The sequence below is a fragment of the Sceloporus undulatus genome, unplaced genomic scaffold, assembly GCF_019175285.1.
Source record: "Sceloporus undulatus isolate JIND9_A2432 ecotype Alabama unplaced genomic scaffold, SceUnd_v1.1 scaffold_12, whole genome shotgun sequence".
Taxonomy (NCBI): domain Eukaryota; kingdom Metazoa; phylum Chordata; class Lepidosauria; order Squamata; family Phrynosomatidae; genus Sceloporus; species Sceloporus undulatus.
Window position 1 is genome coordinate 4,306,393 of NW_024802934.1, and position 14,562 is coordinate 4,320,954.

General features: G+C 41.6%; 1 protein-coding gene across 1 annotated transcript in view; it reads left to right on the forward strand.

Annotated features, from left to right (window-relative positions):
- The window catches only part of LOC121917213 (MORC family CW-type zinc finger protein 1-like), an 81,854-nt gene that overhangs the window by 46,688 nt on the left and 20,604 nt on the right, over positions 1-14,562 (forward strand). Inside the window, exons 14-19 of the mRNA XM_042442970.1 lie at positions 2,428-2,556; positions 3,366-3,471; positions 6,258-6,393; positions 9,413-9,463; positions 10,820-11,041; positions 13,580-13,672. Of these exons, the coding sequence (XP_042298904.1) occupies positions 2,428-2,556; positions 3,366-3,471; positions 6,258-6,393; positions 9,413-9,463; positions 10,820-11,041; positions 13,580-13,672 (737 nt within the window). The remainder of the gene's footprint in view (positions 1-2,427; positions 2,557-3,365; positions 3,472-6,257; positions 6,394-9,412; positions 9,464-10,819; positions 11,042-13,579; positions 13,673-14,562) is intronic.

A 14,562-nucleotide genomic window follows, 5' to 3' on the forward strand; every position in this document is an offset into this window, starting at 1 on the left:
AGGCAGACCCAGCAACATAAGGACTGACTGAAGGAAGAGGCCCCTCCCTCCTTAACTGTCATCTTGGCCTCAAAGCGCAATCAGGCAGACCCAGCAACATCAGGGGCTGCCTGAAGGAAGGGCCCCTCCCTCCTTTAACTGTCATCTTGGCCTCAGGGGAGCGATCAGCAGACCCAGCACATAAGGACTGCCTGAAGGAAGAGGCCCCTCCCTCCTTAACTGTCATCTTGGCCTCAGAGGGAGCGATCAGGCAGACCCAGCAACATCAGGGACTGCCTGAGGAAGAGGCCCCTCCCTCCTTAACTGTCACTCAGCCTCAGAGGGAGCGATCAGGCAGTCCAACAACATCAGGGACTGCCTGAAGGACGAGACTTCTCCCTACTTTAACTGTCACATTGTATTTTGTATTGTATTGCAATTTTTTAATGTAACCGCATGATCATTGGGGAATGAGCGTCTATAACTAAAATTATTATTATTATATTATTTATTATTATCTCCCAACCCTTTCCCTCCAACCAATATGGTTATTGATGATACGGAGCTGTAGTTCCTCACATCTGGAAGTCAATGAGTTGGCAAAGTCTGGAGTAGACATTAATTCAGAAAAGGACACTGAATCTTTGGTTTAAAAAAAAAAGAAATTGTATAAATTCGACTGCTTCAGTAGTTGTACTCTAATTGTGACTAACTACAGGGATCTGGATCTGAGATTGCAGTGGTGGTAGTAATTTTTACATATTGGTAGAGGGACCAAAATATTGTAAAGACCAGCTTGGTTGGAGCACTATGAATGGTAACCTAAATTAGCATCTCCAAACTGGAGAAGCAAACATTGCGCCATGTGAACAAGAGGAGAATAAAGGGGGGGGGGATATCAAGTTACTTCTTGTTCATAAAATTTGACAAGCAGCTATTATTTGCCTAGAGGAAAGAGTGGAACAGGCAAACATGTTTATGCATTCTTTTTGTCAAATTGCATTTGTGTGCATATGCAAATGTAAATTGTATGCTGCATTTTAGAATTTGAATGCTATTGTACTAATGCACATTTTTTTAAAAAATAGCTTTTAATCGGGACATTCACAATATGCTAATTACTAATACTTAATACTTTAAGCAAGGTAGTGAAGTGTTTTGAGTTTGTGCCCTCCCAAAGGTTTGGTGGTTTTTGTATTCTCAGTTTTGAAAGTGAACATACAGCAGTCTCTCTTCCAGTGAAAGCCAGAGTGTATTATAATGTGTCCTTGTAAGAAATGGCATGTGAATAGTTGGGTGACCATAGCAAGATATCCACTGGGGGGGGGGGGGAGACTTCTAAAGCACTGGATGTTTGCTACTCAGAGATGGTACTGTATATGGCTCTCGTAGATCACAAAAACCATATTCAGACTTCACAGCAAGTCATGGTGTGATTTATTAAAACCTGGCAGCCAGTCTGTTAACCAATCATGGCTTATTAACCAGCCATAGATCACAGTCTGAGTCCATGGTTTGTTGTTGGCTTAAGAACTGCAGCTTTTTAAAACTATGGGGCTTTCTACACTGCCCTTTGGGACGTCCTCCGGACGTCCCATTTTAAAAAAGGGGCGTCTCTTTTAGACGCCCCTGGGCCTAGTACGGACTCCGTCCGTACAAGATGGCGGCGCCCCTTCTACACGGGCGCTGCCATCTTTACGTACTGGACGCACAGCGTCCAGACGTGTCGCGCCGCTTGTGACGTAGCGAGCGCGCCCCTGGCACCTCGCTACGTTGCAAACGCGACGCTAAAAGAAGCTCCATTTTGGAGCTTCTTTTTTCGGTCCGCGCGGGAGTCGGGCCGTCTGAAGGCTCCGGCTCCCCCGCGGACCTACTGGCGGCGGCGGCAGACCGTCGCAAAGTGGCGGTCTGTACCCCGCCTATATTTTGACAGTCAAACCTGAAACTGGCATACTTCTAGTGTATTTTATCCTAAAACGAAAAAGAGCAACAGAGAAACAAGTTAAAGTGTAAGCTAAGTAGGATTGGCCATGTTTAGTACCCAACTAGAAGGCTACCAAGAAAATATCAGAGACCAAGGTCTCCAGTTCGGGCTGGAGAAGATTATTCCCTGACATCTGACTGTCAACTCTGCCAAACAGAGTTGACAGTGCAGAGCTAGATAGGACAGGTCAAATTCCATAAAATTCGCCCTCCTATTTCACGGGGAATCCATTACAGACCCCCCCCCCATGCGAAAACAGAGGCTCACGCTTATTCAAGCCCCACAGACTTGAAAGGAGTGTGTCCCTGTGCATGTGGCAAGGGCACACGCACCATTGCAAAGAGCGGAGGTAGCCCTTCCGCGCATATTCAAGGGTGTGGATCTCAGATCCCTGCATTAGGAGGGTAGACTGTATATGACAACTTTCTATGTTTCTAATATGAGTTTGCAATTGTCCTTCTAAGGTCAAAAAGGAGAAGCCTTGTTCTGGAATGACTTTGGATATCTGAGTGACAAGTGGTGTGAAAGACCTTCTGACACAATTCAGTACAAAAGAAGACGGGCAGTGGAGATTCCGGACATTGTTCAGTGTGGTGAGTTCCTACAGATTTAAAAAGAGAAGGGAGGGAAAGTAGGATTCAGCAGGATGAAACGAGGACTCTGTTTTCTTTAGCATCAAATGTGTTAACTTGGGCTTTCCTCCTCGTGAATGCTTTGTCTTTCTGTGTTTCTTACTTCTTTCTTCTTTGAAATAATCTTCTTGTAAATAATGTCTTTGTTTCTCCTTTTATTACTCTTAAAAGCAGATTGTGGACCAGCAAATGTATCAAATCTTCTTCATGTTTTTTTTAATAAAAGCTGTCAGTGGATATCTTAAGTGCCTTGTAGACCTCAGTGTGGGATAATGTGGATCACTGTCAAGTTGTTGAATGTTTCTTTCTATAGCTCAAGATAGAAGACATCTTTAAAACAATTGTTTTTGATGCCTCTGCATGAAGTTATCATGTGTGTGGACTGTTGGAGAAGAAATGTACAAATACAGAGTTTGATCATGAAAGCTAGAATGAAATTCTGGAAATACTCAAGGCCTTTCTCAAATGAAAGTGGCCAAGCCCTTGTTCAGTTTTCCTATAATCAAATGTAGACTTAACACTTTCTTAATATATTTTTCCCCATTGAACATCATACCAGCTGAAACGTGGACAAGAAATCTGAGTGGTATTCCTTTTAAAGAGAACATACTTTGCTAAAGTGACTCTGTCCAGTTATCTATTGATGCTGTCAAGGCAGTGATAATTAAAAATAAATGATGCAGGCAATCAGTCACAGTGCCATATAAAATTAATTGTGTCATTACGATTTGTAATAATTAATTTTGATTTAACTCTATTAATTTCATTAGATATTTGCCTGAAATGGAGACTCTTGTCCCTTGACACTGATGTAAATCATGGAGGACATCATGGCATCTGGAAATGTTCAGACAGTCCAAACCCTCTTGAGAAGAAGTAAGCTTTGATGTTTCAACAAAATCAGCCTTTGGCATCCAGGAGAGGTCCTTCATCTGTCACAGTTATTTTAGATTAGTGTGGGCAAATTGTGTCACTCCAGGTATTGCTGTATTAAGCCCCAGTTGGCATCCTAAGCTGTAATGAGAATTGCAGCCTACTAGCATCTGGAAGATCACACACTGCCTACATTGGCTTTTAGATACATAGTAGAATATGATTTTAAAAGAAGAGGTATAGTTAGCAAGTATGTTGTGATCATAATAACTTTTTATGGTTTTTAATAATTTTAGCATGTGTTTTATTAACAATTAAAAACACATAAAATCACTGCTGGATCAGACCAAAGGCCCATTTAATCCACTGACTGGTTCCCACAATGTCCAGCCACATCTACAAGCAGGACATCGGTGCATATAATGGAAGAAATGTTAAGCCAATTTGAACAGTATCCAGCAGTAGTCACATTCCCCCAAAGAGACTTCCCTGCATTTGCACATTTACAGATTGAAATACAATGTTGGGGATGTAACAGCTTGAGTGTGTTTAATAGAAAAGGAGGATAACCTGTAGAGTCATGTACAGAATTGAACACCTATTTACATCTTACATTGCAAATGTTCGTCATTCCTAGTTCTGAAGACAGAAGCATTTGAAGTTTTTCCTTTCATAGTTATGTGATACCAAATTATTCCACAGAAGGGTACCACTCTTAACCAGCAACAACCACAAATCATTGTCAATGATGTTCATGCAAAATGCAATATGCCTAGGGGCTACTTTGTTCTCTTCTGTAAGTAGGGACAGAGTAATTACTTTAAAAGTCAAAATTCCAGGACTCCAGTGTTCAGCCATGGAAACTCATTTGGTGACCTTGGGCAAGTCACACTGTTTCAGACTTACAGGAAGGCAGTAGTAATCATCTTCTGATTAAATCTTGCCAAGAAACCACCAGGATAGAGTTGCCATAAATTAAAGCTGACTTGAAGGCACAATACAAAAACCAGTCATGAGATAGGTCAGAGCACCCTCCACACACCTTTAGCACTGAATTTAGGGATGATTGTTTTTGTCCAAAATATAGCCTTCCTGGGCTCCACCCTCATCTGGCCTTGCAACTGGTAACTTTTAGTTCTCTGTATTAGTCATAGAAGAAGAGTATAGAAACCCACTGAATGACAGTTTCGATTGTGTGAAGAATAGTATGGCATATGCAGTAGATGTTGCAGTTATTGTTGAGAACTTTGAAGTCATTTCCAGCTTACGGGGACGTTAAGATGAACCTCAGATTTTCTTAGAAAAAGAAAATTAACTCATCTGAGATGTGGTGCTGGAGAAGGGTGCTGAGGATACTGTTGACAGCCAGAAAGATAGACGATGGGTCCTTAAACAGATCAAGACTGAAATATCCCAAGACTAAATATCCTAAATGACTAAATTGAAATTGTTATGCTTTGGACACATCATGAAAAAGTATGAATCATTACAAAAGACAATAATCCTGGGAAGGTTATTGGTAGAAGAGAGGAAGACTACACACTAGATGGCTGGACTCAGGGAAGTCACAGGCATGAGTCTGCAGGACTTGAGCAGAGCAGTGGAGGACAGGGAGTCTTGGCAGTATCTCATCCACAGAATCATGAGTCAAGATCAACCCAAGGGCAGTTAATAACAACGTGAACCTATCATGCTTTTTTCTTGGTGAGATTTGTTCAGAGGAGGTTTGCCATGGCCTTCCTCTTGGACAGAGAGGAGATGACTTTGACCAAGGTTACCCAGTAGGTTCCACAACTGAATGTGGATTCAAACTCTGTCCTCCCAGAGTCTTAGTCAAACACTCAAACCACTACACCACACTGTCTCTTAAACATTGCCAAGTAGGAAAGCTTAGAGATCCCAGCAAAGATAGCTTCAAGATTAGAGCTTTTAAGTGTAGCAAGGGCTACTGCATACATCATATTATACATCCCATTCCCATCCTCGCCATGGTAGGAATGCATAATAGAATGCTCAGTGCCTCGTTTAAGCCATAAGGAATAGAAGGGGACTAGAGATAAATGCGTAAGAGACTGAGAGCTCAATTAAGTTTGTTGCTATGTCTCAGTAGAAGGCACAATCATTAGCTGTGTAAGCATGAGTCAGCAAGTTACATTGCAGCCTATGATTGAAAAATGGCATATAGTGACTCCCAGAGAGCCTTGCCATCTGAATTATAAGACCCCATGGAGCAGGACAAGTGACTTGTCTGTTGCTGTAAGGGGTTCCCAGAAACTTAACTGACATCTCTATATTTGCCTTCCCCCTTTCTTTGCACATTATGTTCCCTGTCCCTCTGAATAAAATCTCCTGATATTCTCGTTCGTTGTCTTGTTTGAATGCACATGCATATCCTTCCTGGCAGAACAGGGTGACTGACAGGATGGTATTTGCATGGATCATTAGGACAAGATGGTGCTGCTTGGGTGCAATCAGTGTTTTAAAATTGCTAATATGTAGTGCAGATTTTTGGCATTATGTTGGAGGTTTCTAATACACCCTAGTCATGAAAATATCTGCTAGGAACAGATATACACATGCAGAGAGGAGTCATGGGCTTAGCCTTTTGGCATGGCCATCTTAAATGTCTGCATGCACATGGACACATTTAGGTTTTTTTTTTAACTCAGTCTCAGGCAGCACACATAAGTGTACACACATAGTCTTCACACATAGAAGGACCCGGTCTTGGAAGAGACTAAAAAAGAGAGTAATTTATTTTTCTGCCACTGATCAATATTACTTGGTAGATGTGATGCACCAGAACATTTGCCTTCCATCCCTCTGGGAACTTTCAACCTGACAAAGTCATTGGATGAAAAACAAAAGCTACTCATAGCATCCATTCAGGAACGTAAAAGGAAGTTGGAAAACCTCCAGTCTCAGGTGAACTTTTTTCTTATATTTTTACACACTTGTCCATATAATTATGTACATGCTGACCTATATAATAATAATAATAATAATAATAATAATAATAATAATAATAGGATTTATTTATATACCGCCCAATCACTGGGAATCCGAGCGGTTTACAACAGAGGGGATAATAGATGGTTCCCTGCCCTCAGACATACAATCTAAAAAGACACGACACAAAAGGAGAAGGGAGTGGTGGGGGGGAGGGGATCAGGTCCAGCATTCTTCTCTCCCTCTGAGGCCTGGACCAAGGCAGAAGGACCAGAGGTAGGGCTCTGCTTCCAGGCTGGCCTGGTGGAGCTAGCCTGCCTCTCTCTCCCTCAAGATGGTGGATGAAGGGAGGGCTTGTCTTCTTCCAGGTCATAACCAACTGTATGGGGTGGTGCTCATCATGGTTTCTAAGCCAGTGTTGTCTGAGGACTGCTCTGGTGGTCACGTGGCCAGCATGACTTCACCAAACGCTGTTACTTTCTTACTGAAGTGGTACCTCATTGAAGTAGTACCTATTTATCTACAGTCCTCCATACATTCTCACAGTCTTGAGACTCGTGTCCTTCACCTATGTACGAGAGACGAACGGAGGGGGAAACAATGGAGTGCGTGCCAACAGCCATGTGCCTATATTCAAGCCAATGGGGCTTGAATGTAAGTGAAGCTCCATTTTCATGGAAGGGTCCAGAATGGATCCTCCGCAAAAAAGGAGAGGCAACTGTACTTGCATTTGCATTCTTTCAAACTTCAAGGTTGCAGAAGCTAGGACTAGTGACAGGAGCTCACCCATCATGCAGCACTCAGGCTTCAAACAGCCAACCTTCCAGTCTTATGATCATCTACTTCCTAGACCCGATAATACATTTACTTCCACACCAAAGGTGGATGACTAAGTTTTAGGTGAAATTTGTGGTGTAAACTTTCGGAATCCCTGGACTGTGGCTTAATTGTGGGATGGGACTGCAAAATTCTTCAAATTTGTGTGTGCATTCTAGTATAGTTTCAATACTGAACATACATGGAAACAAAAGTATGTGTAGTATTGGGCAAAACAACCATATTGGATCAGACCCAAAGCCAACATTCTGTTTACAAAGTGCCCAAATGTTGGCCTGCAGAAAGCTGACCAGTAGGAGATGAGTGCAACTGTGCCCTCCACCTAAATTTCTCCAGAAATTAATATGCAGAGACACAGTGCCTGTGGTACTGGAGCTAATATGTAGCCATCCTAACTAATAGCCAGGGATAGCCTGCATAATTTGTTCAATTCCCTTTTAAAACCATCCAAGTTGACGCCCATAATTGCATCATGTGGTAATGAATTCCACTGTAATTATGAATGATGTGAAGAAAAGTGTTGCAGTGGATTGATCTGGGAATGCATCTGCATCCTGGATTCCTCAACGTACAATGGATTGTATGAATATCAGTAAATGTCTAAGTAGCTTGTGAATGGTGCTCAAACTTGTGTTACATTTCTATATTTGGTAGTGAACAAATTGCATCATTTTATATACAAATTGTATATAAATAGTTTTTGTGGGTTTTTCAGGCTATAAGGCTGTGTTCCAGAAGAGTTTATTCCTGACATTTCACCAACAGATGCCAGCCACAGCTGCTGGCGAAACATCAGGAATAAACTTCTAGAACACGGCCTTATAGCCTGAAAGACCCACAAAACACTATGGATGCCAGCCGTGAAAGCCTTCGACTTGTATATATAAATGTTAGCAATACTTTTTTTATAAAAAAAAATACCATCTATTTTGAGAATCAACCTGGGATTTTCTTAAACACAATTTCGCAAAACTTCCTCTTTACTGAAAACTATCTTTTTAGTAGGATGACTTCTCATCATTTTCTAAAGTTTCAGCAATAATGACTGCATTTTGTTTCATATTTTTTACCCTTTTTGTTCTCCCCATATACTTTTGAGATTTGAACGCTCATTTTTCTGGCTTATATGGCCCAATACAGACTGCCAGGACATAACGTCTTGGCGGCGATAGTAGGGCTCGGGAGCGCGCACCAACCACACACTTCCGAGCCCTACTACATGCAGGTGGTGCCATTTTTGAGCGGCACTGCCCACATGGGGGCCTTTTGGATGATGTGTGGGCATCTGAGCATGCGCACACGTCTCCGACAGGAAGCAACATCATAAGGGCTGCAACTACAACACCGCAGTAAAGAAGCCGCTCTAGGTGGCTTCTTTTTTACTTCGCAGCTGCACAGCACAGTTTGGGTGCTGCGGTGCAGCTACACAGTACAAAGAACAGGAGTTTCCCTACTGGTCTGTACCATGCCAAAGTTACATAAGCATTTTCTTGGGAATTAGGGAAGTACTTGTGCTCAGAAAGTTTTTTCAGAAAATTCTCTTCTGAAAAAGGTAAACTAATACAGGATAAAAACACAGTATATAGAAAATATAAAAAGTCATTATATTAGTGGATGAAGGGCACACAGGAAAGCATAGTTGTCATAGCTACATTCAAAGTTTTTCCACCGTGCAGGTGGAATAGGGGGGATTTGCTGAATGTATTGCAGTCATGGGGCCAAGGGGCCAAACTTTTCCAATGGTTCCAATGGAGCTCAAAAGAGATTCCATCTCAACATTAGGAAGAACTTCCTGACAGTAAGGGCTGTTCGACAGTGGAACAAACTCCCCCGGAATGTAGTGGAGTCCTCTTCCTTGGAGGTCTTTAAGCAGAGGCTGGATGGCCATCTGTTGGGGATGCTTTGATTTGGATTTCCTGCATGGCAGGGGGTTGGACTGGATGGCCCTTGTGGTCTCTTCCAACTCTATGATTCTATGAAAAAATATTGTTTTATGGGTAAATTATTTTATCAACTATCTGTTTTCTGAGAAATTTAAATCCTGCAGTTCCAGGATTGCACAAACATGCACATACTAATAGCATTACAGCTTCTGTTTGGGAAATTATCAAGGAATACAAATGTCCATTCCTCCCTCTTCTTTTTTTCATTTTTACAGAAACTTCACTTGATAGAGCCACATACCGCTGCTGTTAAAAGTCCAAAATATGTGAGTAATTTGGATTATAGTGTGGCACATACTTTCTTGGGAATGAGTATCTTTGAAATTAGTGACAGCTTGAGAGGAGGTCCTTACCATTCTTTAGTACTATAACATTACATTTCAGCAGAGAATTCTAAGTGCCCTGCCAGAAAATACAAATTCCAGAATTCCATAAGGTGGAGTCATGGCTTTTAAAACATAATGAAACTACCATAATTGTATAGTGCAGATACCCCCATAGTCAGAATAATTTAGCAGCAGGAGGAGATCCCATTGGCAGAAGTGGAGACTCATCCTGTGCAGTGTACAGAATGGGATTTCACACAGCTGGTGAGCTTTTTTTTTTTTTTATGAAAGTAGATTTCTTAGAAAACAGTTTCAGTGTGGCAGTGTGCTTCCATTTGTATCTGTGTGAGTTACATAAAAAACTAGAACATGGGATCTATTGCTTTGTATTCACATAATATTTTTCTAAATCCGTTTGCTACACTGGACTAGAGTAAGTCTATTGAATTATCTACTAAATAGATAGGCCAACACTTACATAAATTCCACAGATTCAGTGAGTCTAATTTAGGTGGGATTGATGCTTGGGTTTAAGCCATTATATTTTCTGTCTTTCTCTTCTTCGGTAACATAGTGTAATTGCTTATGTTACTAGTATGGTGACACCCAAATACCAGAAGGAAAGTATCAACAGACACAGGGAACCCCCAGCTCCCCTGTTTCAAGACATACAAAAGAAATTTACAATGGGATGTACACATCAGCACACAGGTTGTTGACAATAATTTATGATTCTTCGGTGACACATGACCAGTATGTCAGTCACTAAACCCTAAACCAAGGCTAGAATCTAGGGTCCATACCACACATCTGATCTTGTCTGAGTTTGGAAGTAGGGTTGGCCCTGGTTAATACTTGCATAAGAGATCATCAGGTGAATATCAAGGTTCTCTAGATATGATTGAAAAAGAATCCTGCCTGAAAGCCTATACAACAACTGCCAGTCACATGTAAGAATACTGATCTGGATGACCCAATAATCTGACTATTTTCATAGTAATCTTCCTATATTCATATATATGGTCTGTGATCCCATTTCTTCCAACAAATGCTCACTACGTATGAACTGCCACAAAGTAAAGCAAAGTAATTAATTTGGCAAGCTATGGACTTTAGGATTACTTCTAAGGACATCAGATTTGTCCTTGAGCAAATCATGCTGCACATTAGTTCATAAGTCAAGCCATCAGGCAGCTATATTTGTTTTCCAAATGAAGAATTCTGTTGAAGCTAAAAAAGTGATGCCAGTTTTTCTCTCTTTCAAAAAATAATAATAATAATAATGAAAATGTCAAGAAGACAGCGTACCAGAGGAAAATTTCTAATAAAGATCCATCTCCAGCCTGCAGACATTTGATTAAGAATAGAACAAATAAAGGACATGTACAACACAGGAGCCATCAAAAGCAGTCACCTGCAAAGCAAAAACCTCACTCTGAAAGGAGTCAGCAGCCTTGTCAGAAAGAAAAATATTTCCTCTCAGTGCTGGAAGAAAGGAACGATCACAGTTTGCCAACGGTATGGTATATTGTGGAATGTGCTGAAAGCAGTTAATGGGTCTCACAATATTTGGTATGCTTTCTCACTTTAATTCAGGGGTAGGCAACCTGCGGCCCGCGGGCCGGATGCGGCCCAGCGAGGCCTTGGGACCGGCCCCAGCTCGGTCCTGCCACCGATTGCCGCCGGGGCCTTTGGGGGGCAATTGTCTGTAGAAGCCTCAGAAACATGCATTTATATTAACATTTTTTAAAAAATCAGCAAATTTTTTCACGTGCCCTCCATTTTTTTAAAAAAAAAAGTGTCTTCCATTTGAAAATTTTGTCTTACATTTGTCCTGGTTTATTTATATATTTAATTTTTTTAAAAAACTTATTTAATTATTTATTTTTTGGCTTCGGCCCCCCAGTTGTCTGAGGGACAGCAACTCGGCCCCCGGCTCAAAAAGGTTGCCTACCCCTGCTCTAATTCATATGTTACTTTCTAACTCCATCATTTTGTTCAGGTAAATATGTTATTTGGATTGGGGATGGGAAACATCCCTAGTTCTGGGGGCCACACAGGCCTGACAGCCGTACCTCCTCCCATGCCTGGCTTTTAAAAAAAGTTACTAGAAAAGGCTCTTGCACTCTCAGGAAGGCATGGGAGCAATTTCACCAGGTTTGGAGGGCTTTGTTTTAGTTTTATGGCCCTTTTTACACTACATGATTTTATAGCACTATGATTCCACTCTAACTGCCACAGCAATATCCTATGGAATACTGGAAGCTGCTGTTTAGAGAGGCATATTTAGAATTCTCAACCAGAGAGCTCTAATGCCTCATGAAACTAGAAACTCCAGGACTCCTTAGGATACAGCCATGACAGTTAAAAGTGGAATCACTGGGCTGGTTTACATGTAAGTGTGTTATGCAAATTACTGTTGATTTTTGCACATTCACATCAACAGTTAATTACCTTCACTTTCCTGTGCAAATTTGCATCTATTCACATCTGTTCACTCTCCCTCTGTTGAAAATGTGCAGTCATCTGAACACATACAAAGCAGATGTATAGCTGCACGTGTGATAATGCACATTTCTTTGGATTTCCACATGTACTCTGTTAAAAACCATGAAGACGTTTTCTACAAAGTTTAAGAAGTCCTCCATCACAAAAAGCCCAAACTCCTGTAAATCATGTGTGGCTAGGTCACATTCTGTTCGACTGGAATGAGGAGTATTTTATTTGTGTAGAGAATTCCATAGTGCTATAATGGTACGGTATAGTGCCCCTGATTCTGACCTGGGTCAGTTCCCAGGCTGGCACAGTGACAGGTAGGTGTTCATACACCCACTCACTGCTGCACCATGGATCCACTGCCACCGCATGCCCCCTACCTGCCGTTGCCATCATGTCTTCTTAGAAGGCCTCAGTTTAGCCATAAGGGCAGAAATGAGGTGCTTGGCTACACCCATGTATCCTGTCACCCCCTTTTGATGTCAGAGGCTGTGGCGGGAGCCTTCTGACAAGACGTGGTGGCAGTGGCAGTTAAAGGGCACATAGTGTGATGTGGTTTGGAGAGTTTCCACAAAACTCCATAGAAAACAGTGTTCTTTTTGACATGCACTAAGGCCCCTTTGAGCTGGGATAGGGCCAGGATCGTTGGATCAGTGTCCCAATTGGCTGATCCCAGCCAGGAACATTGGCTTGCATCATCCAGACAGGATGATGCCAGGGAAGCATGGACCTTTGGGCCCGTGCATTACGGCAGAGAATCTAACTAGCATGGTCACTCCAAAAAGTAACCATTCTGAGCTCAAAACAGGGTAGTGTGTAGATCTATAAGTTCAGAGAAAATGACATATATCTAATAGAAAGGGAGTAAATTGAATGGGTCTTCAGCTGTTTGATACATCCAGGTCACCTCTTGATCACAGTGATCATTCAGTGGCACTTGCATGTATAAGTGAGTATCACATACCTAATAGTGCAGCTGCTATTCTACAGTACCATCCTTCAGATGTCATGCTCTTTCAGTAAATGTGGTTCTCACATTCTGGGTCCATTCATCAAGTGACTACCATGTCTAGAGAAATCAGCTTGATGTATCCAAGTGTGTGAGCCAATCCATTCCCCCATCCACCAAAAAGAAATATTTAGCAAGCAGTGCCTACATAGCATTGTTACTGTTGTTTTTTTATAATCACCAGTGCTAGAAAGCTGGGACCTAAACCAGATGAAAAGGTGCATTTTGAAGTTCAGTGAATTTCTCCACTGATATCAAGAACCTTAAAGGGATGAAAGAGTAGATACTTCGTTCTTTATTTATTTCAGAGATATTAGTGTATCCTCTTCTTGTTGCTATATACACCAGAGTCTACTCTGGTATGAAATTACAGCCATACAATTGCCTAGCTTTTGTAACAGCAGACAATACATACAATTGTTAATCATGAGGTTGCTATGTTGATTCAATTAGCAAGTTATCTTGAGGAAGGCATTTCCTTTATTAACATGCTAAACACTTATGTCATTGATCTTTAATTAATTACTGTCATTATTTTAATTCTAATGCAGGTGCTACCCTTTGAAATACAAGATGAACAGTCATATAATGAAGAGCCTCTGATCATCAAAGTTGAATCAGATAGCGAGCCAGAAATCATTTCTGTATGACCCAGTTTGTTATTTTCTTGGGCCAATCAGTTGGTCAGTAGCTAGATGTGCAATGCTCAAACACACACGGACCCTTACTGATGCCCTCATTATGTGCTAGGGTTGCCTGGGGCGGAGCACCCACACGCCCCGCAACCCTAGCACGTGGCGGGGGCGTAACAATGGTGGCGCCCTGTATACATGGGCACCGCCATTGTTACATAAGCACCATGCAGCACCATGCAGAGCTTACATAATGAGTGCACCAATGGCACACTTGTTATGCCGCCACTCGGTTTGAGAAGAACCCGCTTTTCACGGGTTCTTTTTCCACTGGCGGGAAGCAGCACGGTTTGGTGGCTGCAGCTTCCCTCTGTTGGAAAAAACAGGCGCTGGCAGGTCGCCCTTTTTGGGCGGTCTGTCTCGCGCTAGAGTTTGGAAAAGTTCCTGTTTTGGATTATATGTCCCACAACCCTCACTTGTCATGGTGGTTGGGTGATTCTTGTAGTTGTAGTCCTAAAAAGTAGTTTTTCAAAATTGTAGTTTCTAGTTTCAGGTTCATTTTTAAAAACCATTGGTGCATATGCAGATGAAAAAGAAAATGTACATTGTTTCTGACACATATTGCTTTCTTTTCACAGACAGATTCTGATAGGATATGATAGATTTGTCTGGTCACTATCACATGAGTGAGAGAGATCCAAGTTTAAACAAACCAGATCTGTCAGTACTTAAGCTAAGTTTGTATTGAAATTCAGCACGGAACAATGCACACATATCATGCTTCTTGGATAATATCTGCTTTTTAAAAGTATGTAATGTACAGTTGGCAAGAGGTTGTTGCTGTTGTTAAAAATGTCCTTGTGTGTTGTTACAATAAATACCCTGGCACCGAAAACAATTTT